General features: G+C 40.9%; 1 protein-coding gene across 4 annotated transcripts in view; it reads left to right on the top strand.

Annotated features, from left to right (window-relative positions):
- hspg2 (heparan sulfate proteoglycan 2) overlaps nucleotides 1-21,453 on the top strand; it is a 530,364-nt gene that overhangs the window by 175,526 nt on the left and 333,385 nt on the right. For all 4 annotated transcript variants that reach the window (XM_060851818.1, XM_060851817.1, XM_060851815.1 and 1 more), the window contains one exon: nucleotides 19,885-19,994. In XM_060851818.1, the coding sequence (XP_060707801.1) occupies nucleotides 19,885-19,994 (110 nt within the window). The remainder of the gene's footprint in view (nucleotides 1-19,884; nucleotides 19,995-21,453) is intronic.

The raw sequence follows: 21,453 nt of genomic DNA, 5'->3' as shown, positions 1-21,453 counted from the left end.
TTGGGCCTTCCCCCATTTTAGGCACAACTTCTGCACTATCCTTATACCTTTCCATAATGGCTTTGAAACTTAAGAGTTATGGTCATTATCCCTAAAATTCTCGCCTATTGGCACTTCAACAATTTGACAGACTTTCTCCTAAGGAATGAAGCCAATCACATGCCCCATTTCTACATTTCTATCTATGTACTGACACCAAAAGATCTCTTGCATGTGCTTGAAACATTTCAATCTAAGGCAATCTCAGTTAAAGTTAGGAAAGTTGAAAGCTCCTACTACTAAATCCTTTTTCTCTCACCTTTTTGTGATTAACTCCTCTCTCTCCTTCTGAATGTTGGGAAGCCTATAGTATAATCCCAGCAAAGTCATTGTCTCTTTTTTTATTTCCAAATTCCACCCAGATGGACTTACTTGAAGACCCTTCTATGACATCCTCCCTCATTACTGCAGTGATGGTTTCCTTTATCAATAATTCAATGCCTCACCTCTGTTACACTAAACCCCTGCCCCATCCAATGCACTTGAAACCTCTATACCCTGAAATGTCGCGCTTCAGTCCTTTAACCATGTCTCAGTGATTGCAACAACATCTAATTTCCACATGCTGATCAATGCTCGAAGTTCATCTGTTTTACCAGATAATTGCTAGCATTAATATAGACACAAGTTAGCTTTCTGGATCTCTCATGTGCCTTATTATGCCCATGTTTTCTCTGCCTACTGGATTGTCTTAGCATTCCTTCTTCATATGATTGTTCTCTGCTCCTGACTTCCCAGCTACTATGTACGCCATTCCCCTTCCCAACAGCACAAGCTCCTGGAAAGGATATTGGATCCATTATGGTTCAGGGGCTACCTGTCCAGCTTTTACAAGTCCCAACTACCTCAAAACCTGTCCCAATGATCCAAAGATCGGAAGCCCTCACCCCTCCCCCACATCATCCCTTCAGCCAAGCATTCATCTGACCTACACTATTCCTACTGAATGACCTATTCCTGTACTAAGTTGCGTGTGGCACCAGAAGTAATCTGGAGGTTACAATCTTCCTCTTTAATCCATTACCTAACACTAAATTCTTGTGTAGAATCTCATTTCTTTTATACCCATGTTATTGATATTGACATGTACTGACTGCTGGCTGTTCACCCTCCCACTGCAGAATTCCCTGCAGCCGCTCTGAGACATCCCTGATCCCTAGGTACCAGGAAGGCAACATAAATTCGAGTTCCCTGGTTCCTTGTCTTGCAGGAGAGAAATATTAAGAGAAAATCCAATGCTGCTTTGATTAAAAAGATACAAAAAAAAGAAATTGCTCGCGAAACCCAGTAGGTCTGACAACGCTATACTCTCTGTCCACGCGTAGTGACCCTTGTCTAGTAACAATGGACAATAGGTGCAGGAGGAGTCCATTCGGATCTTCGGCCCTTTTGAGCCAGCACCACCATTCATTAAGATCAAGGCTGATCATCCACAATCAGTATCCTGCTCCTACCTTATCCCCGTAACCTTTGATTCCACTATCTTTAAGAGCTCTATCCATCTCTTTCTTGAAAGTATCCAGAGACTTGGCCTCCACTGCCTTCTGGGGCAGAGCATCCCATCTATCCACCACTCTCTGGGTGAAGAAGTTTTTCCTCAACTCTGTTCTAAATGGCCTACCCTTTATTTTTAAAGTGTGTCCTCTGGTTCTAGACACTCTTATCAGCGGAAACATGCTTCCTGTCTCCAGAGTGTCCAATCCTTTAATAATCTTATACATTTCAATCAGATCACCTGTCATCCTTCTAAACTCAAGTGTATACAAGCCCAGTCACTCCAATCTTTCAACATATGATAGTCCCGCCATTCCGGGAATTGACTTCGTGAACCTACACTGCACTCCCTCAATAGCCAGAATGTCCTTCCTCAAATTTGGAAACCAAAACTACACACAATACTCAGGTGCAGTCTCACTAGGGCCCTGTACAGCTACAGAAGGACTTCTTTGCTCCTATACTCAATTCTTCTTGTTATGAAGGCCAACATGCCATTAGCTTTCTTCACTGCCTGCTGTAACTGCATGCTTGTTTTCATTGACTGATGTACAAGAACACCTAGATCTCGTTGTCCTTCCCCTTTATCTAATTTGACTCCTTTTGTTAGTAATCTGCTTTTCTGATAATGCCACCAAAATGGATAACCACCCATTTATCCACATTAAACTGCACCTGCCAAGCGTCCGTCCACTCACCTAGTCACCCTGTATTTTCATAACATCCTCCTCACATTTCACCCTGCTACCCAGCTTTGTGTCATCAGCAAATTTGCTAATATTACTTTTAATGCCTTCATCTATATCGTTAATGTATATTGTAAACAGCTGCGGTCCCAGCACCGAACCTTGTGGTAACCCACTGCTCACCATCTGCCATTCCGAAAGGGTCCTGTTTATCACTACTCTTTGCTTCCTGTCAGTCAGCCAATTTTCAATCCAAATCAGTATTTTGCCCCCACTACCATGTGCCCTAATTTTGCTTACAAATCTCCTATGTGGGACTTTATAAAAAGCTTTCTGAAAGTCCAGGTACACTACATCCACGGGCTCTCCCTTATCCATATTCATAGTTACATCCTCAAAAACTTCCAGAAGATTAGTCAAGCATGATTTTCCCTTTGTAAATCCTTGCTGACTCTGACTATCCTGTTACTGCTATCCAAATGAATCGTAATTTCATCTTTTATAATTAACTCCAGCATCTTTCCCACCACTGATGTCAGGCTAATCAGTTTGTAATTCCCTGTTTTCTCTCTTCTTCCCTTCTTGAAAGGTGGGACAATATTAGCCACCCTCCAATCCCCAGGAACTGATCCTGAATCGATAGAACATTGGAAAATGATTACCAAGGCGTCCATGATTTCTAGACCCACCACCTTAAGTACCCTGGGATGCAGACCATCAGGTCCCAGGGACTTACCAACCTTCAGACCTAACAGTCTATCCAACACCATTTCCTGCCTAATATAAATTCCCTTCAGTTTTACATTGCCCTTGGTCCTTCAGCCACTATCACATCTGGGAGATTGCTTGTGTCTTCCCTCAATGAACATAGATCCAAAGTTCCTATTCAAATCTTCTGCCATTTCCTTGTTCCACATATAAAATTCATCCGTTTCTATCTTCAAGGGCCCAATTTTAATCTTAACCATTTTTTTTTCTTTTCACATACCTAAAGAAAGCTTTTACTATCCTCCTTTATACTTTTGGCCAGTTTGCCTTCATACCTCATTTTTTTCTCCACGTTGCCTTTTTAGTTATCCTCTTTTGCTTTTTAAATGTTTCCTAGTCCTCCGGCTTCCCGCTCATCTTTGCAATGTTGTACATCTTCTCTTTTATCTTTATACAGTCCTTCACTTCCCTTGTCAGCCATGGCCACGCCTGCATCCCCTGAGGATCTTTCTTCCTCTTTGAAATGAACTGATCCTGCACCTTCTGCATTATATCCAGAAATGTCTGCCATTGTTGTTCCACTGCCATTCCCTTTGTTCAATTGCAATACTGACATTTCCAATTCTCCCTTCTCCCTTTCAAGTTGCAGAATAAGACTTGTTGTATTATGGTCATAACCTCCTAATGGCTCCTTTGAGGTCCCTGATCAAATCTGGTTCGTTGTACAACACTAGATCCAGAATTGCCTTCTCCCTGGTAGGCTCCAGCACAAGCTGTTCTTGGGGTCCAGTACCATCCTGATTCTCCCAGTCTAGCTGCATGTTGAAATCCCCCATAACAACTTTACCAGGCAGTTTTACATCAAATCAGTCAGGATTCCTGCTTTGGTATTGTCTTAGCTCAATGTGTGCAATGTTCCCCACAGGGTCAGAAAGTTACAGATTCCAGTCACACTTCTGAAAATTAAGCACAAGGTCTGAAGTGACATTCTTATGCAGTAATGTATGTGGAATTACATGGATTGCATTTGACTGTTTGCATTTAGAATATACAATGCAAACAGCCCATGTCTGTCTTTATGCTTCACTTGAAACTTTTTGCACCTTTCACTGTCACTATCAGCATAATCTTCTCTTCCTTTCTCCATCATCTGATAGAAAACTTCCCCATAAATATAATTGTACAAATCACCTCAGGGCTCCCTTTGGTAGTGAATGACACACACTCACTCCTCCCTGGGTAAAGATGTTTATTCCAAATTTCCTGCTGGATTTCTTAGTGACTATCTAATTTCAATTTGCTGTTCCCACAGTGGCAGCTTTCTCTCTGCAGCTATTCAATTGTAACCTTTCATAAAATGGAAGACCTTTCTCAGGCCCTCCTTTAGCTTTCTCTTTTTGAGAACAAAGAGTTTTTTTTGTTCAGTTTTTTTTATGGATACAATTTTATACTTCAGATATCATCCTGCTTATTCTTTTTTTGCCGACCAGAATTATAATCAAGGCTTCAAACAAGTTTAGCATAACTTTTCTACTTTTTAATTGTATCCCTCTAGAAATAAACTTTCCTCCTAGGTGTGATTTTGTTGTGGTTATGTTGACCAGTGCCACTGCTTTCCCTGATTTGTATAATTGTATTCCCAGGCCCCTCTGCTTCCCTTTTACATTTACACTCATCATTTCTGAGTAATATGCAACCTTCTTATTTGTGTTATCAAAATATAGTGCCTCACAAGCGTCAGTGTTGAAAAATTTCTACCCGTTCTGCAAGTTTATTAATATCATCTTGCAATTTGTTGTAATCATCAAGGATTGACAATTTCAAAATCAATTGATTCCAAAGTTCTTTGGGACCCACCATATGCCACGCTGAATAACTATTATTCTTTTAGCCTTATGTTTTGCTGCTTTGGCTTTCATCCAGTTCACCATCCATTAAACTAAATGTCTCCTGACTACTTTCTGAAATCATTCATGTGTTTACCTTACCGAAGGTCTTGAAAATGTAGAAATGCTGTATTTATTAAGTAAATGCCTTCCTACTCTCTCCTACTCTCTAAGAATTCCATGTGGTTGGTCATGCAAGGTTTTACATTTTTTAGATTAGATTAGATTACTTACAGTGTGGAAACAGCTCCTTCAGCTCAACAAGTCCACACCGACCCACTGAAGCGTAACCTACCCAAACCCATTCCCCTACATTTACCTCTTCGTTTTGAAGGAGAAAGTGAGGACCGCAGATGCTGGAGATCAGAGCTGAAAAATGTGTTGCTGGAAAAGCGCAGGAGGTCAGGCAGCATCGAAGAGGCAGGAGAATCGACGTTTCGGGCATAAGCCCTTCTTCACATTTTGAAATCCATGTCGATTATTTGTTAAATATTTTGGTTTTAGATATTTTTCTATTTCCCTTAAATGGGTTCCATTTCTCTTCCCTCCCAGTGTTAATGTTTCTGGTCTTCAGTTGCGAGGACATGTTTAAGTTCTTTTCATAAACACAGATAGAACATTAGCTATCTGTCAGTGCTCTGCAATTGGGATTATTAAATGTGTAATTGTGCCCTGCTATCTTTTAGCGAATCTTTAGAATTTGTGGTTGCAAGCTGTCAAGGGTTTATCCTTTTCAAGTATAGTTAGTTTAATATTTCCTTGGTTTAATTTTGAATGTAGACTAGATTAGATTACTTACAGTGTGGAAATAGGCCCTTCTGTGGCCCAACAAGTCCACAGCAACCCGCCGAAGCGCAACGCACCCATTCCGCTACATTTATCCCTTAGCATGGCCAATTCACCTGGCCTGCACATCTTTGGACTGTGGGAGGAAACCGGAGCACCCGGAGGAAACCCACGCAGACATGGGGAGAATGTACAAACTCCACACAGTCAGTCGCCTCAGTCGGGAATTGAACTCTGGTCTCTGGTGCTGTGAGGCAGCAGTACTAACGACTGTGCCACTGTGCTGCCCCAGAATGTAGTTCTATCATTTCTAATCTCGCATTCCAATGTTGTCCACTGGGTCCTTCTCCTTGGTAATAATGAAGGAAACTAATTGTTTAATATTTCTTCCATTTTGTTACCACTGTCTTTTATTTTTATGCTGAGTGTATCTTAGTCAGCTTAATTTTGTTCCAACTTTAGTTTTTAATGTACCAATGGAATATTTTGCTTTTTTCATGTTACATGTTCAATTAGTTTTACAGTTTCTTTGTGCTTTAATTGCTTTTTATATTTGTCCCTAGTATTTTCATACTTGTCATATCTCTTCTGCTGCATACGTTTGCAGTGAATATCCTTCAATTTTTCCCCTGTATCTTTATATATGGCCATGATTTTTCATTAGTGTGTAGTTTGTTTTTGTCTCTTAGCATAATATATTTTTCCTGGTCCTTATTGAGCACTGTTTAGAATATTTTCCATGTTATTCCAAACTTGTTATTGATTTTCTTTTCCTTTGATCTATTCTCAGATCTACAAAATCAGCTTTTCTTTCATTGATCACCAGATTTTTGTCATGATTACATCCTTCTCCATTACTATCTTAAGCCATATATTTACCATAAGTTTGATTCTATTATATGATTTCTCTCATTAGATTGGCTATGTTGTTGCATATCTGCTATCAAATAAGAAACATTGACTGTCCAATCCAATTTAATTCGTCTATTTAGTGTTGAGAGCAAATGCTACATCCTTTTGTTCTGCCACCCAGAACAAATCCTTTCTCTCAAATTCTTCATGGATCCAAATGATGGTGTTTTTAGAACCGTTACATGAATGACACCACACTGTAATGAGATTCTACTACAGACCCATTATAGATGGGCTTTTAACAGCTGACAGAATCATGTGCCTTCTGGGGGCTCCATTCATAATTTCGTGGTCAAGGCGATGAATACAATGTGTAATCCCTCGGCTGTAGCCACACATGAACAAACAGTTCCAGCAACAATTGTCCTTATTGATTCAAGAACCTGTCCTCATCTTTTAAGTTTGGATGAGAAGTACTTTTCATTGAAATTGTTGCTATTTTGTCAGCTGACATGGCAGGCTAATTGTGCACAGCATGATCCAATAAGCAATGGTGAGATTACTGATTTCTGGAAGTGTTGGATAATGTTAGATATTGGCTGGGATGTCAGTGTGGGGATGGTCTTCCCCTGCACTTTGACTCATGCCTCATTACATTTTTCCCTTTATCTCTGGGTAGTCAGGGATATTGGTTCAAATTAAGATCCATCTGGTAGTGCAGCACTCCCTCAGCATGACCGTGAAATATCTATCTAGATTATATGGTGCGGTATCTGGAACAGGATTTGAAACCAAGCTCTTCTGATTTACAAACTGGCATACTGCAGTGGAATTAAGATTACATTATAATGACTATTATGCTTATAAAGATTGTTTAACCAAGTATCCTGACTCACGTGAAATGAATAGGTATTCATTACAGCTAAGTTTGGTATATAGTTCAGAACTTTCACTGGACATCTGTGGTCTGATTATAGCATGGGTTAGATTCACATTAATTAGCATTCTCAACTTTTACATTGAGCATGTCCTTCACTAATTCAATCTAAATGATATATTTCATTAGTTTCCAAATCTGGCAACTTGGTCTTTGCTGAGATTAATGTGGTTTAGGGAATTGCTGTGTTGGGCATACATTTTGTGTTGTTCACCTCTGTTTGCTCAGTATGTGTGAAAATTCAGGAATATGGTGGAGATGGAACAAAAGTTACATATGAAGGGCTTATGCCCGAAACATTGATTCTCCTGCTCCTTGGATGCTGCCTGACCTGCTGCGCTTTTCCAGCAACACACTTTTCAGCTCTGATCTCCAGCATCTGCAGTCCTCACTTTCTCCTAGCCTCTTCCCTATAACAAGGATACCAGGATTGAATGCAGTATTCCAAATGTGACCTCATCAATGTCTTGTACAGCTGCAACATGACCTCCCAACTCCTATAATCAATGCACTGAACAATAAAAGCAAGCATTACAAATGGTCCTTTGGAGCTGTAATCAATCTAACAGTTCTGGAAACATTGCCACTAGTTTTTAGAAGCAACCTCTTTTAAAAGTAAAATTGGGCAACACTTTTTTTACACAAATTTGAAATGTGAAAGAAATCTCGAATCAGAGCAACATGGTACTTTGAAAGGTACTTGAAAACATTTTGCCAAAAACCCTGTATAATGTTTGTAACAATTTAAAAGCTGCTTTGGTGTTGTTCCAACTCAGCATGCAAGATAAATCCGTCAATAAAAGATGCATTTAAATATTTAGCATTACTCCTGGGGCTTTCAGGAGCTACGAAACCATTGGATACAACGCAGCCACAGATCGCGTGCTGGATTCTTGCCCAGATTGATGCAAAGCCTACTCTCGTTGTTGTGCTTTATCTGTTTATGTTGCTGCTGTGCATCAGGCATTGGGTCTGTGCATTGATGTAGTTGTGCCTATTACGGGCAGCTGGTGAGTGGGCACAGTGCAGGGGAAGGTGAGTAACCAGCTGAAACGCTAGATGGTGGATGTGCTGATTTGAATTCAGCCTCATTGTAAACATTGATTTGGCATCTCTCTAATTTAGGTTGATTGAGGCCCCTGCAGAATGCCAAATTGCAGCTGATTTTAGTATGAATGTAATCTCCAAAGGGCACCATAATCAGTGCATGGGACTTCTGTGGATCATAAGAAAGAACATTTTCTTCTCCACAGTGGCTAACAGCTGACTAAGTCTCTTTTTGAAAATGTAACAACTGTACTTATATAATGCAGCAAATTCTTCCACACATCCAAACTCCCACAAACTATCCCTTCCCGCTCCCTCTCTCACACATGTACGTCTCATTGCATGAATTTGAACAATTCTTCTTGCAACACATGGTTCAAAGCTCGAACCTGCGGATTGTTTCTCCTGTTGTTCTTGCAGGAACCCTGAATGCTGAACTTCTTCATGATTAAAATAAGCAAGATGAAAGAACATTTTGTACTTTTCCTTGTATTTGATCTGATTGTTGGGTTGGAATAAGAATTAATGAATACATTCCCTCTTTTTGTTTTGCCTATTCCTAGTTACTGTACTGTGATGTTTGTACTGAGATTTAGCTCCTCAGGCAACTGCCACTTTCTACTACCTTCACTGACCAAGAGATGCCCACGATGGAACAATTGTCCAAATAGTGTTGAGGCCTTTCCAACAAAGTTCACTGTGTTCTGGGAGGTATACCATTTCTGTTCCCCAACTATTCCCTTCCCACCACCCTTAATACCATCCCATCAGTATCTCTGAGACCAGCTAAATCAGTGAAGAGCATTTTCATGAGTAATGAAGAAGAGTCATATTGAACTTGGTGTTAACTTCCTTTCTCTCTTGGCAATTTTTGTGAAGATTTGTAGTTCAGGTTGAGCTACAAGGAAACCCAAGCATATAAATAGAAAGCAGGAAACACCGCCAAGGACCTGGGTTCAATTCCCGCCTCAGGCAACTGACTGTGTGAAGTTTGCACGTTCTCCCCGTGTCTGCGTGGGTTTCCTCCGGGTGCTCCAGTTTCCTCCCACAGTCCAAAGATGTGCGGGTCAGGTGAATTGGCCATGCTAAATTGCCCGTAGTGTTAGGTAAGGGGTATATGTAGGGGTATGGGTGGGTTGCGCTTCGGCGGGTCGGTGTGGACTTGTTGGGCCGAAGGGCCTGTTTCCACACTGTAAGTAATCTAATCTAATCTAACCAGCAGTGCTTTGTCTGGAGGTTCACTGAAGATGTTACCTAGTATGGTGACAAAGTGCCTGAAAATAAACCTTCCAGCTCAGCAAGCAAACCTATGTCCAGTCTCTTTCTCTCTGTACAGATGTTGCCAGACTTGTTGAGTTTCTGTAGAACTTACTGTTTTTAATTCAGGTGTCCAGCATCCACAGTGCTTTCAATTTCCTTTGAGTGTATGTCTCAGTTTGCCTTTTCACAGCACACTGACCATTATCTGATTATTTCATTGGGCTAAGTTTACCTTTTGCAGTTTCTTTGACGGTTATATGGTTTCAATGTGTAGGTTTAAAAAAATATATAATTCTTTCAATCGTGTTATGACATACCTCTGGGAACTTGAACATAAAACTTCTAGTACAGAGAGAGAGAGAGAGAGAAACTACTACTACGCCACAAGATCCCCTTGCTTGGTGGATTTTGTTGGTAGGGGGCTTTATTCTCTTTGTTAGGCGGTGGGGGATAGTCTTGTACTGATGGTGATCTAGTTGTCATGCTGGCTGGGAGGTTCTAGAAAACTCTAATGATGAAGCAAAGTCAATACAAGATTGAGTTGTGCAGGTGTCTGGCTTAGAGGGGAACTGATGGAGGTGATGTGTTCCCACAGTACTATTGCTCTGATGCTTCCTGGGGGTCATGAAGGAGAGGGGGTGGGGGGGGGCTGTTGCCAAAGGAGCAGTTTTGTTCCGGTGGGTATTTGGACGAAACATTGATTCTTGGCAGTTGAAATTTTCAGCTACGGTGTCGGAACTCAGCTGGTCTCAACTGGTGATATTAGTTAACAACAGCTTCATGCGTGTGAATGCCCTGAACAATCCAGATCTTACAAGTCTCAGTGGAAAACAAATTTTGCAGAGGGAATTATAGAACATAGAACTAGCTATTAATGGCACTGAAACTGTTTGTCTTCCTCTTATTTATATCAATAATTGCGCTGTAGCATTGGAATGTCTTGTGGAAGTGGAATTGCAGATGTTGGGCAGAAGCCATGTATTGTTCTGAAACAGTGGTGAATTTTTACTGAAAGTTAATGAATTCTGCTTCTCCTTAGTAGACTTGGCTGGAGTTCAAAGCTCAGCTGAAGAGTCAGTCATGTGTGTTTGGGCAGTTTTAATGCAAAGGTTGATATTCAACTCAACCAATTCTATCTCAGAGGAAATGAGGAACCAGCCGTGATCATCTTACATAGTGAAGCAGGTTTGAAGGGCCATATGATCCATCCTCCTCCTCCAAAGTCATGTTTCTGTAAACTGAAGTAGATCACCCTCAATCCTGTACCATTTTGTGTACTTCTTAAAAGCAAAGTATGGACAGATACATAATGAATGTTCAATGACATATTACACCGATGTTGCACCAAACATCTTGTCTTAGTGGTCTTTGCCTTGGGTCTGGTTGGGGATGGACTAAAAAACTGAGCAGCAATTCTAAAAATGAACTTAGGAATAGGAGACAGCCCTTTGGTCCCTCAAACCTGCTCCATCAATCAATAAAATCAGGGTTGATTTGATCATGGCCTCGATTCCACTTTCCAAACTGCCTGCCATAAACTCCATTGTTGATCACAGACCCGTCAAGCCCAGCCCAGCATTGAATGTCATCACTCTCTTCACCAATGTCTGTGCAAACCATGTGTCCTTGGATCTGTACATTCAGATACATATTTCTAACAGTCCAGAAAGAGTTGTATCAATTTTCAGTTGTCTGGGCAGCATGCAAATTCAGATCTTTGAACTCATGTTGAAAAGCTAACAGGCACAGGGAAGAATTGTGGCTTCCAAACCTGAGGCATGTCCTCTGAGTGCTAAATACCAAGAAAGTAGCATGTTGAACTTCAATGAACAGTTCCCAGTGCAACTACTGATTGATATGCAGTAACCTCTCAGCAATCTGGGAGCACCTTTACTACATTGTCTACAGTGATTCAAGATGGCAGCTCATCACCATTCCAAGGGACAAAAGAGATGGGTAATAAATGCTGTTGCGTTCTAGATTGTAACCCACGCTTTACTCAGTGATAGGAACACTAGTAGGTCAGAAAGCTCCACAAATTTGTTTCATCTTGGTTGATCTGGATCAGTAATATTTTTGCCTTACCTCAGTTTCCAAATAGTTCCATCTCTGTTTTCATGGCATTGTTCTGTGGGATTATGTTCTCATTCTCTCTAAAAATGTATCCAGTCCCTTAGCTGTCAGTTTTTCCTTGCCAAAAGCACAGTAATTTCCTGTTGTGAGTAATTCATCCGGTATTGCTTTTTATTCTTTTCTCCTGAGAGTGATCTGATCCCTCCAGTAGTGCCCCTGTCCCTGAGTGATCTGATCCCTCCTGTAGTGCCCCTGTCCCTGGGTGATCTGATCCCTCCAGTAGTGCCCCTGTCCCTGAGTGATCTGATCCCTCCTGTAGTGCCCCTGTCCCTGAGTGATCTGATCCCTCCTGTAGTGTTCCTGTCCCTGGGTGGAATACTGGAACTCCTTTCTGCAAAACCTGGGTGAAGGGTCAACACTTTTATAATCTGAGTCAGCAAGGGTCAGAGGAGGTAGAGTGCAGCTGGTGTCAGATGGTTACAGCTGGGTACTAAGATTCTTGTCTGTCCTTGAATAAAATAAATTCAATGGAGTTGTCTCAAATGAGCATAGTGGCATCTCCCCAGTGTGCTGATGAAAAGGTGTGTGTGTGTGCTCAGTTGGTAAGACTCTTCCCTCAGAAGCATATGTTCTGGATTGAAGTCCCACTCTAGGGCTTGAGCAGAAACCTGATTGGTGACTATCCGGTGCAGTACTAAGGGAGTGCTGCACTATCAGAGGTGCCATCTTTCGAATAAGTTATGAAACCGAGGCCACATTCCCTGCTTAGCTGGATGTATAAGATTCCATGGCACTAATTTGAAAGGCACAAGATTTATCCTGTCAAAATATACAACTCAAGTTCATACAAATTAGATTATCAGATTGCTCTTAATAAAGTTAGCTGAGCGTTACCTCGGAAAGGGACGAGTTGGAATTTATGGGAGACAACACAATGAATTTGAAGTCTCCAGGGGTGGGGATGTGTTTGTGAAGGAAATATTAAGCCTGAAACTGCTGTACAGCAGCTGCAAGTGACCCACTGGCCCAGAATACATTGTGGGCTGTTTTCCCATAAGCTGGAAACAGTGGGAAGGTTTTGAATTCAAGTCTGAGTTTTAACACTATAATAGACTTTGATAATTATTTTGTTTTTGTGGAGAGGCACTGCTGTGTGATTGGCAGTTTATATGCATGTTCACTTGGCACAGGCCTTGGTAACAAATCTCCTTGGCAGCAGTTAGTGGTTTTAATCCAAGCATTGATTATGCTTTCATTAGTTGACCTGTGCTGTTTAAGCCTTAAACTCAGTTAGACTCATTGATTCAAAGAACATCTAGTCTCCCCACAATATACTCATATATTAAACATGATGTTTAAGGCATTCATGAATATCTCTAGTACATGGAAGAGGCTGGGTGCTGTCAGAAGATTGCTCAGCTGAGCAGAGCTTGACTTTGATAGAGGCATTGTTGTCAAAGCCCATTTAGTGTTTTCACCCCACAGTGGGGCATAATGTCAGACAAGATGGAACCAGACCATGAAACAATTTGGCATTTATTGGAACATGCCATCATCAAAGTTACAAGTCTCTACAAGACATGCTGCTGAGTAATGTGTGACTTTGAGGGTAGAGTGCTCTTCTTTCCAAAGGGAGGAAGTCAGAAGGTCAATATAATCCCAAGGGTTGCAGGCTTGGTTGCTATGGATACACAAGGCAAGAAATTAGAGCTCTTTTAGTGGCCTCAGGGTGTTGATGCCAAGACTTGGAGGAACTCCAGATAAGACCAAGAATCTCAGCTGCTTTATAAAGTATTAAATGTTTTTGATTTTAACGTTGCCTGAGATCACTTTGACCGTTCTCGTATTATATCTTGGAACCATTTGACAAGTGTTGATCATGCTGTGTGTATCTCGATTGGACATGGAGCTCCTTATGGATACCACAAGGCTGCAGCCCTCACCATTGATGGCCCCCTTAGCTAATGCTCACCTCCTTTCTAGCACTTGAGGTGTTATGGCTCACTTGGATAGCTCAGCCTTGATTCAGTGAAGTGTGAGCTTGGTTGCCAGTCAGTAAACATACTGGCAAAACACTCTGCAGGAACGTGAGTCCAGGATCTAGGTTAATGCTGCAATTCTGTACTATGGGAGTGCAACACTGTTGAAGATGCTATCCTTCAAATGAGATGTTAAATTGAAGTCCCATCAGCCTTCTGGAGTGGCTGTATCCCATGGTATTACTTCAAAGAATACTAGGATGATATTCTCAGGCGTCCTGACTAACATTATTTCCCTCGACATAAAAACAGATGACTTGACCGTAGCTGTGTGAAAGCTGGCTGCTGTGTTTCCTGTATTATAACAGAAAGAACTTCATCACTGTATAACACACTTGGGTGCTCTAAATCTGTGAAAGTATAAATGAAAGTCTTCCTCAGTTATAGTCCCTCCATTTGACAAAATAACTATCATGCATTAAGTCAGCAATTCTCAGGTTACTTTGAAGTTCTATCTCCCCACCTTACTCGTTCTTAAAATTGCTGATACTAACATATCTTAAAGAGCAGAGAAATATTTCCTTACAATCAGCTTGTTGGCTATTTTGAAATGAAATATTATAATGCAAAAGCATTGTCAGACAACATATCGAGTCTTCAAATAAAAAAAACCTGCCAGACTGTGCTCTGGAGGGTATTGAATTGGTTTAGGGCTTATGACTCAATTTATATTATGCAAAATTTATTGCTAACACAAAGCTGAAATTGCTGCAGTAATTTAAAATAATCAAACACAGATGTATCTTCTGGATGGTGTTGATAATATTTACTCGTAATTTATAGAGCTGTGTATTCTGTGATCTGAACTACATTTTCCAGATGTTGAATTTTACTGAACAGGACCAGGCCAACCTGTCCAACATGTGAGAAGGTTACTTTATGAAGCTTTTTCCACTCAGTTTCACATCACCTGTTAAAATGCTTCCTCAAAAGTGTGCTTCTCTAGTTTCCCTTGAGTGTATCAACCCTGGTTACTCTAGAAATAAGAGCCGCATACCACCAGACCAAATGCTGCAAAGTGGGATTATGCTGGGTGGCTTGTTTTACAGTCTGGAGTGTGGTGCTAGAAAAGCACAGCAGGTCAGATAGCATCCGAGGAGCAGGAGAATTGACGTTTCGGGCATAAGCCCTTCATCGGGACTGAGGCCTTGTTTTGGTCTGCACGGACACCAGAGGCAGAGTGGCCTCTTTATGTATAAACCTTTAATTATCTGTCCCATTCTGAGTCAAAAGATTTCCTCTGAATTGCTTATTCCTCTGAATTGTTAGGGATCATAGTTATCATCTGGTTAGGGACTATTAATGTTTAGAGAGAACTCTGAATTTGGGTCGAAGGGTGTGTATTGTGCTGCACTGTTCTATGTTCAATACCACTGATTCCTTTCATGTATACCTCCTTTCACCAATAAGATATTGTCAGAGGATTTTATGCTTTTACAAAACAAATTTTATTGTATGCAAAATAATTTAACAGAACAAACACGATTTACTTAGTGATATGGTTTATATAACTACCTGTGTTATGCATTCAGGTTTACTACTTTCTTACCTCAGGAAATCTCTTACAACATACATTAATCTCCAAATTACTTGCTTCCTTTGGCACCTCCATAGTTCTCTGGAGAATTCTTCTCCACTCCACTTACTTGTAGAGGCAAAATTTCAGTTTAACCCCTTTTGACAGTGGAGACCACAGACCCTTGCTCTGGTTACTCTTTAATGTTTCCCAGCTAATTTAACTGATTATTTTTCAATAAGTATACTTAAGAGGGAAATCGGGGACATGAGATAGCTTTGGCAATAGGAATTAAGGAGCATCCAAAGGGTTTTTACAAATATATTAAGGACAAAGGGATAACTAGAGAGAGAATAGGCCCCTCAAAGATCAGCAAGGCGGCCTTTGTGTGGAGCCGCTGAAAGTGGGGGAGATACTGAATGAATATTTTGCATCAGTATTTACTGTGGAAAAGGATATGGAAGATATAGCCTGTAGAGAAATAGATGGTGACATCTTGCAAAATGTCCAGATTGCAGAGGAGGAAGTGCTGGATGTCTTGAAATGGTTAAAAGTGGATAAATCCCCAGGATCTGATCAGGTGTACCCGAGAATTCTGTGAAAAGCTAGAGAAGTGATTGCTGGGCCTCTTGCTGAGATATTTGTATCATCGATAGTCACAGGTGAGGTGCTGGAAGGCTGGAGGTTGGCAAATGTGGTGCCACTGTTTAAGAAGGGTGGTAAGGACAAGCCAGGGAACTATAGACCAGTGAGCCTGACCTCAGTGGTGGGCAAGTTGTTGGAGGGAATCCTGAGGGACAGGATGTACATGTATTTAGAAAGGCAAGGACTGATTCGGGATAGTCAATATGGCTTTGTGCGTGGGAAATCATGTCTCACAAACTTGATTGAGTTTTCTGAAGAGACTGGCAGTGATAACACTGGGGTGAGAGAGGACATGGAAGATGGGGGTCTTGCTGTCTGTGCTGCTGGCCCTAAAGATGATGGAACAAGTCCCTGAAGCTGCAGGAGTTACATACTCCTTGCAGCTTGTGCTTTTGCAGCAAATGTCTCCTCAAAGCATTGATCTCTAACCTTCCTGGGCCAACAGGTAGTTGTTGTAAGAAGGCGATACGTTTCCAGTGCCTTATTTTTCCCAAATTTATTCGGCGACCTTATGCATTAGAAGATAAACAAAATGCTGTTTGGGTAATCCCGCCATGCAGTAATTTAACTCTATCTTCCAAGTTACAAAACTTCTCTGCACAGCACTTCTTTCTAAGCAGTACAGACTTCACCTCTCCAGTCCTTCATTTAAGATCCACCTGCTCATTTCTAAGTCTGTCTTTTCTATTCTCAGCTTTTTTATCTAGCAACCTAATAGTTATATTCTAAAATGTGAGAACAGTACTGAGATGGGTGATCAAATTGAATGGTGGAGCAGGCTCGAGAGGCTGAATTGCCTACTCCTGTTCCTGTTTTCCATGTTACTCAGGTCTTCGGAGGACTGAGACTAACTGCAACAAATGGGAGTGGAATTAGGATGGTTATATATGTGTTGTATAATTAACCGCTGCTGAGGATATAAGCTCAATTTGCTGATAAATTGACTGTCAATAGCTGCACTGAGATAGAGGTGATGCAGCATCTTTCCAAATGCCTAAATATTTAGTTTAGTGGCACAGTGGCTCAGTGGTTAGCACTGCTGCCTCACAGCACCATAGACCCAAGTTCGATTGGCTCTGTGGAGTTTGCATGTTTCCGTGTTTGCATGGATTTCCACTGTGTGCTCGGGTTTCCTCCCACGGTCTAAAGATGTGCAGGTTAGGTGCATTGGCCATGCTAAATTGCCCATAATGTCCAGGATGTGCAGGCTAAATGGTTTAGCAAGGAAATGCAGGGTTACAGGGATAGGGGTGTGGGTCTGGGTAGGATGCTGTTCGGAGGGTCAGTGTGGAATCGATGGGTTGAATGGCCTGCTCCCACACTGTAGGTATTTTATGATCAACCCTCCTCTACAATGCTTTTATGCCAAGAACCTTATTCTCTGTGTTTCTAGTTATGCTTTTGTATAAACCCTCTCTCCTACACTCCGTCTTTGTTCTATCCATGTTCCGTTATTACCTGGGCACGTGCGTGCACATGTGCACACACTGACCCACTAAACTATTGTGATGGCTGCCAGACCGTGCTACTGTCAAATAACTGAGTAATTGCACTGGGTTTTATTGGTGTAAATGGAGTGGATTGCACAGCCTGGGAGATCAAGAGGCTACTTGAAGCCATTATAGAATCTAAATATATCGTTAATCTATCAAGTATTGCTGAGGCGTCATGCCATTAAGTTGAGCCTGATTGTTAAACCTTTTTCAGGAACACCTTCACCATATGAGCAATTTATATAGTTAATAAACATCAACTTAGAAATTCAATGAAGTAGTCATAAATGGTGAAAATTATGTAAAATATGTTATAGATCAAATGTGTTTGATGCAAATTGCTGAACTATCTGGGTTCGTCAGGAGGCAAATGGTGATGAATTGTTTACATTGGAGATAGAAGGAGCATAAATTTGAGATAATTGCAGAAAATTTTCAAAGGGCCAGATGCTGATTTTTGTGAAGATTTAACATTTGATGATAAATGTGAAGAAGGAATGTGAGATAGTATGAGAATGGGTTGGCCTTGTGTGGGCGGTTTGCAGGTTTGCATTCCACTTCAGAGATTTGAGCACAATCATCTTGGTTGACATAGGGGCAGCACAGTGGCTCAGTAATTAGCATTGCTGCCTCAGAGTGCCAGGGACCCTGCTTTGATTCCAGCCTCGGGCAACTGTTTGTGTGAAGTTTGCACCTTCACCCCATATCTGTGTGGGTTTCCTGTGGATACTCTGGCTTCCTCCCACAATGTAAAAATATGCAGATTAGGTGGCCATGCTAAATTGCTCATAGTGTTGAGGGATATGTGGGTTAGGTGCATTAGTCAAGGGCAAATATTAAGGAATAGATTTGTGTGGAATACTTTTTGGAGGGTCGATGTGGACTTGTTGGACCGAAGTGCCTGTTTCCAGACTGCAGGCGTTCCAAAAAATAAATTCCCATGCATTGTTGTTGGAGTGCAACATTGTTAATAGAGTTGACTGTCAGATGAGATGTCAAACTGAGATATATCACTCGGGGAGACACAGATGATCCCACGACATTGATGTGAACAAAAGCAGAGCAAGGGCTTTTGGTGTTTTTGTCAGTATTGATCCCTCAACTGACAGGACTGAAAACAGATGAGCTGGGCATTTGATAGGACCTTACTGTGCATATTGACTATCACATTTTTATATATTAGGGTGGTGAATACAGTTGGGTAATAAGAGTTCTGAGCAAGAGTTGAACCAGACACACAATGTTAACTCCATTTCTCTCTCTCCATCAGACTGCCATACCTGCTGAGTTTCTCCGGGATTCTGTTAGTTAATGTATATATTACTCTTCACAGCTAACTTTTTTTTTATTATTTGGAACATTTTGGAATGTCATATTGTTGTAAGCAGCACAATATAGAAAATCTTGAATAGTCTTTTTTTTTAACTGGGTTGAGATGATTGTTTTTGTGTTGTCATGAGACCTGTGGCTCAGGTGTCTATTCTGCACAATGGAGAGTTGCCTTCCTTCACCTCTCTGATATCTTGTTACCTGTAGTGGATTCCCCTTCTTTCTGAATGCTAGCTGATCCAGGCAGGAAGAACAAATCCTTCGATTTACTTTGTTGTACATATTCCTGTTCTCCATCAGTGCATCCCTCATTATTGCAGATTACTCCACCCTTCCTCTGCAGTCTCTTGAACTCGACAGATGATGCCAGAGATACATCAATATCTTATCATATCCATTGCTACAGTATCGATGTGTTTATCGGTCACTGATAACACATAGCAGTCATGCTGCAAAATTCTTCATTTTTATTTTGAGTGATATATTATGTCAAGTTCTCGGATGTTGAAGGGGTGAAATATTTATTCTGTGCGACCAGTTTGCTTCAGTTGAAGTCCTCCTGCGGTGTGGTACGATGCTTCAGTTGAAGTCCTTCTGCGGTGTGGTACGATGCTTCAGTTGAAGTCCTTCTGCAGTGTGGTACGATGCTTCAGTTGAAGTCCTTCTGCAGTGTGGTACGATGCTTCAGTTGAAGTCCTTCTGCGGTGTGGTACGATGCTTCAGTTGAAGTCCTTCTGCGGTGTAGTACGACTGTTGTGCAGTTTCCTCTTTTTACATTTTGTGCTGAATTCTATTGAAGCCAGTAAAGATGCGCAATCTTACTGGTTGGTTGAAAATTTGAGTTGTTGTCTGTGCTGGAATGTGGCTTGGGTCAAAGTTACATTGGGATAATTTTTGAGATAATCCTGTATTCCAACTGGGACATTGAAGATTGGCTAGGATGATTTCAGTTGTGTGGGTTGGGATCAATGAGGAGGAAGGTGAAACTAAATCTGTGATAATTTTTGGTCAATCATGTGATGTAATTGTTTTAAAATAAGAGAAACTAAAGTCCCAGTTTAATGCTTTGCAATTATTTCTCTATTCATTTTCAGTATACTATCGTGTGCTGGTGAACTTCACTACTTCTATTGAGTACAGTCCACAGTTGGAGGACTTTGATTCTGAAACATTCAGAGAAGTATCAGAAGGAATCATCGACACAGTAAGTGCTATTGCCTTGCAACATTTGTCTTATAACTGCCAGGAAGGACATTTAATCTGAGTAAAACACCGGTTCAGCTTCAACTGAAGTATTGATTTCGGTTCTGGGCATCGTGCTTTAGGAAGGATGTGAAAGCATTGGTGAAAGTGTAAAAAAAATTTTTAAAAATGGTTCCAAAGATGAAGAACTTCAGTTATGGATTTAAATTGGAGAAGTTGGAACTATTTTCCTTGGAGAAGTGAACGTACAAGAGAGATTTGATAGAGGTATTCAAAATCGTCAAGTGTCTAGAAAGAGTAGGTTAAAGTGGGAAGGGGTAGGTTCCTGCTGGTGGAAGGATTGAGAATGAAGGAGTATAGATGTAAAATAATTGGCAAAAGAAGCAATGATGGCGTATAACTAAAGTTTTCACAGAGTAAGTAATTAGGATCTGGATGACACTATCTGAAAGTGTGGTGGAGGCAGATACAAGTGAGATGGTCAAGAGGGAATTTAACTCTGGTTTCCGGCATCTGCAGTCCTCACTTTTGCCAAGAGGGAATTAGATTGTTATTGGAGTGCCACAAGTCAAAGTGCTCCTTTGGAGAGCTCGGATAAACAGCAGGGGCTAAATGGCCTCTTTGGTGCTATGCCATTCTATGTTTCTGTTCAGTTAACTTGCCAGAGTTTCACATAAAGATGTCTTCCATATGAATACCTGGTGAGGTCTAAGCAGGCTGGATTCTTCTGAAAGGAGAAAACCACAGGACAGCTCACTAAATTATCTTTGAAATTGTGTGAGCTGAGTTGGATAGATTGGCATAGAGAAGATGTTTCCATTTCTGGGGGAGATCAAAATCTGGACTATGAATGTAAGATTGTCAGTCATGAAAATAGTAGAAAATTCATAACTTTTTTACCCAGAGTACAGTAACTTGTTAGCACTTGAAATGTTCAAAGTGAATGCGTAGAAATATGTAAAGGAAACTGATGAATACTGAAAGAGTAAAAGAGCAGGAATAGGATGTTGATAGGATGGGAGCAGCCTTGTGTGGGATGTTAACACTGACAAAGAGGGTTTGGTCTGAATGGGCTGTTTCTGTGCTATTGATTCTGTGTAGTTCAATCAATTATTCAACTTTTGCCATTGGATTTAAAGTAGTTTCAGTTTATAAATATGTAGTAGATAATTTTTATGCTACTGAACAGTTCATGAGAACATTGTGTGATGCAGTCATCCTGTCTAAATGTGTCTTTTGTTTTATTGCATATCTCTGAAGTTTTTTCCTACAGTTAATTTTAACCCCTCATAGTCAGGCCATTATGGAAAAAGCAAAGAATTAAGAATGCAAAGTCATGAGAGAGCCAGTAGAGGGTTATTTTAACTTTGTTCCTTTGTGTAAATAGATGATATTAAATCTGTCTGTTCCTTATTTCTCCTCCATTTCATTTCTATCTGCTGTGCAGAGTGACAGTGATG

The sequence above is a fragment of the Hemiscyllium ocellatum genome, chromosome 37 (genome assembly GCF_020745735.1).
Source record: "Hemiscyllium ocellatum isolate sHemOce1 chromosome 37, sHemOce1.pat.X.cur, whole genome shotgun sequence".
Taxonomy (NCBI): domain Eukaryota; kingdom Metazoa; phylum Chordata; class Chondrichthyes; order Orectolobiformes; family Hemiscylliidae; genus Hemiscyllium; species Hemiscyllium ocellatum.
The sequence above is the reverse complement of the archived record's forward strand: the minus strand, read 5'-3'. Positions and strand labels throughout refer to the sequence as shown.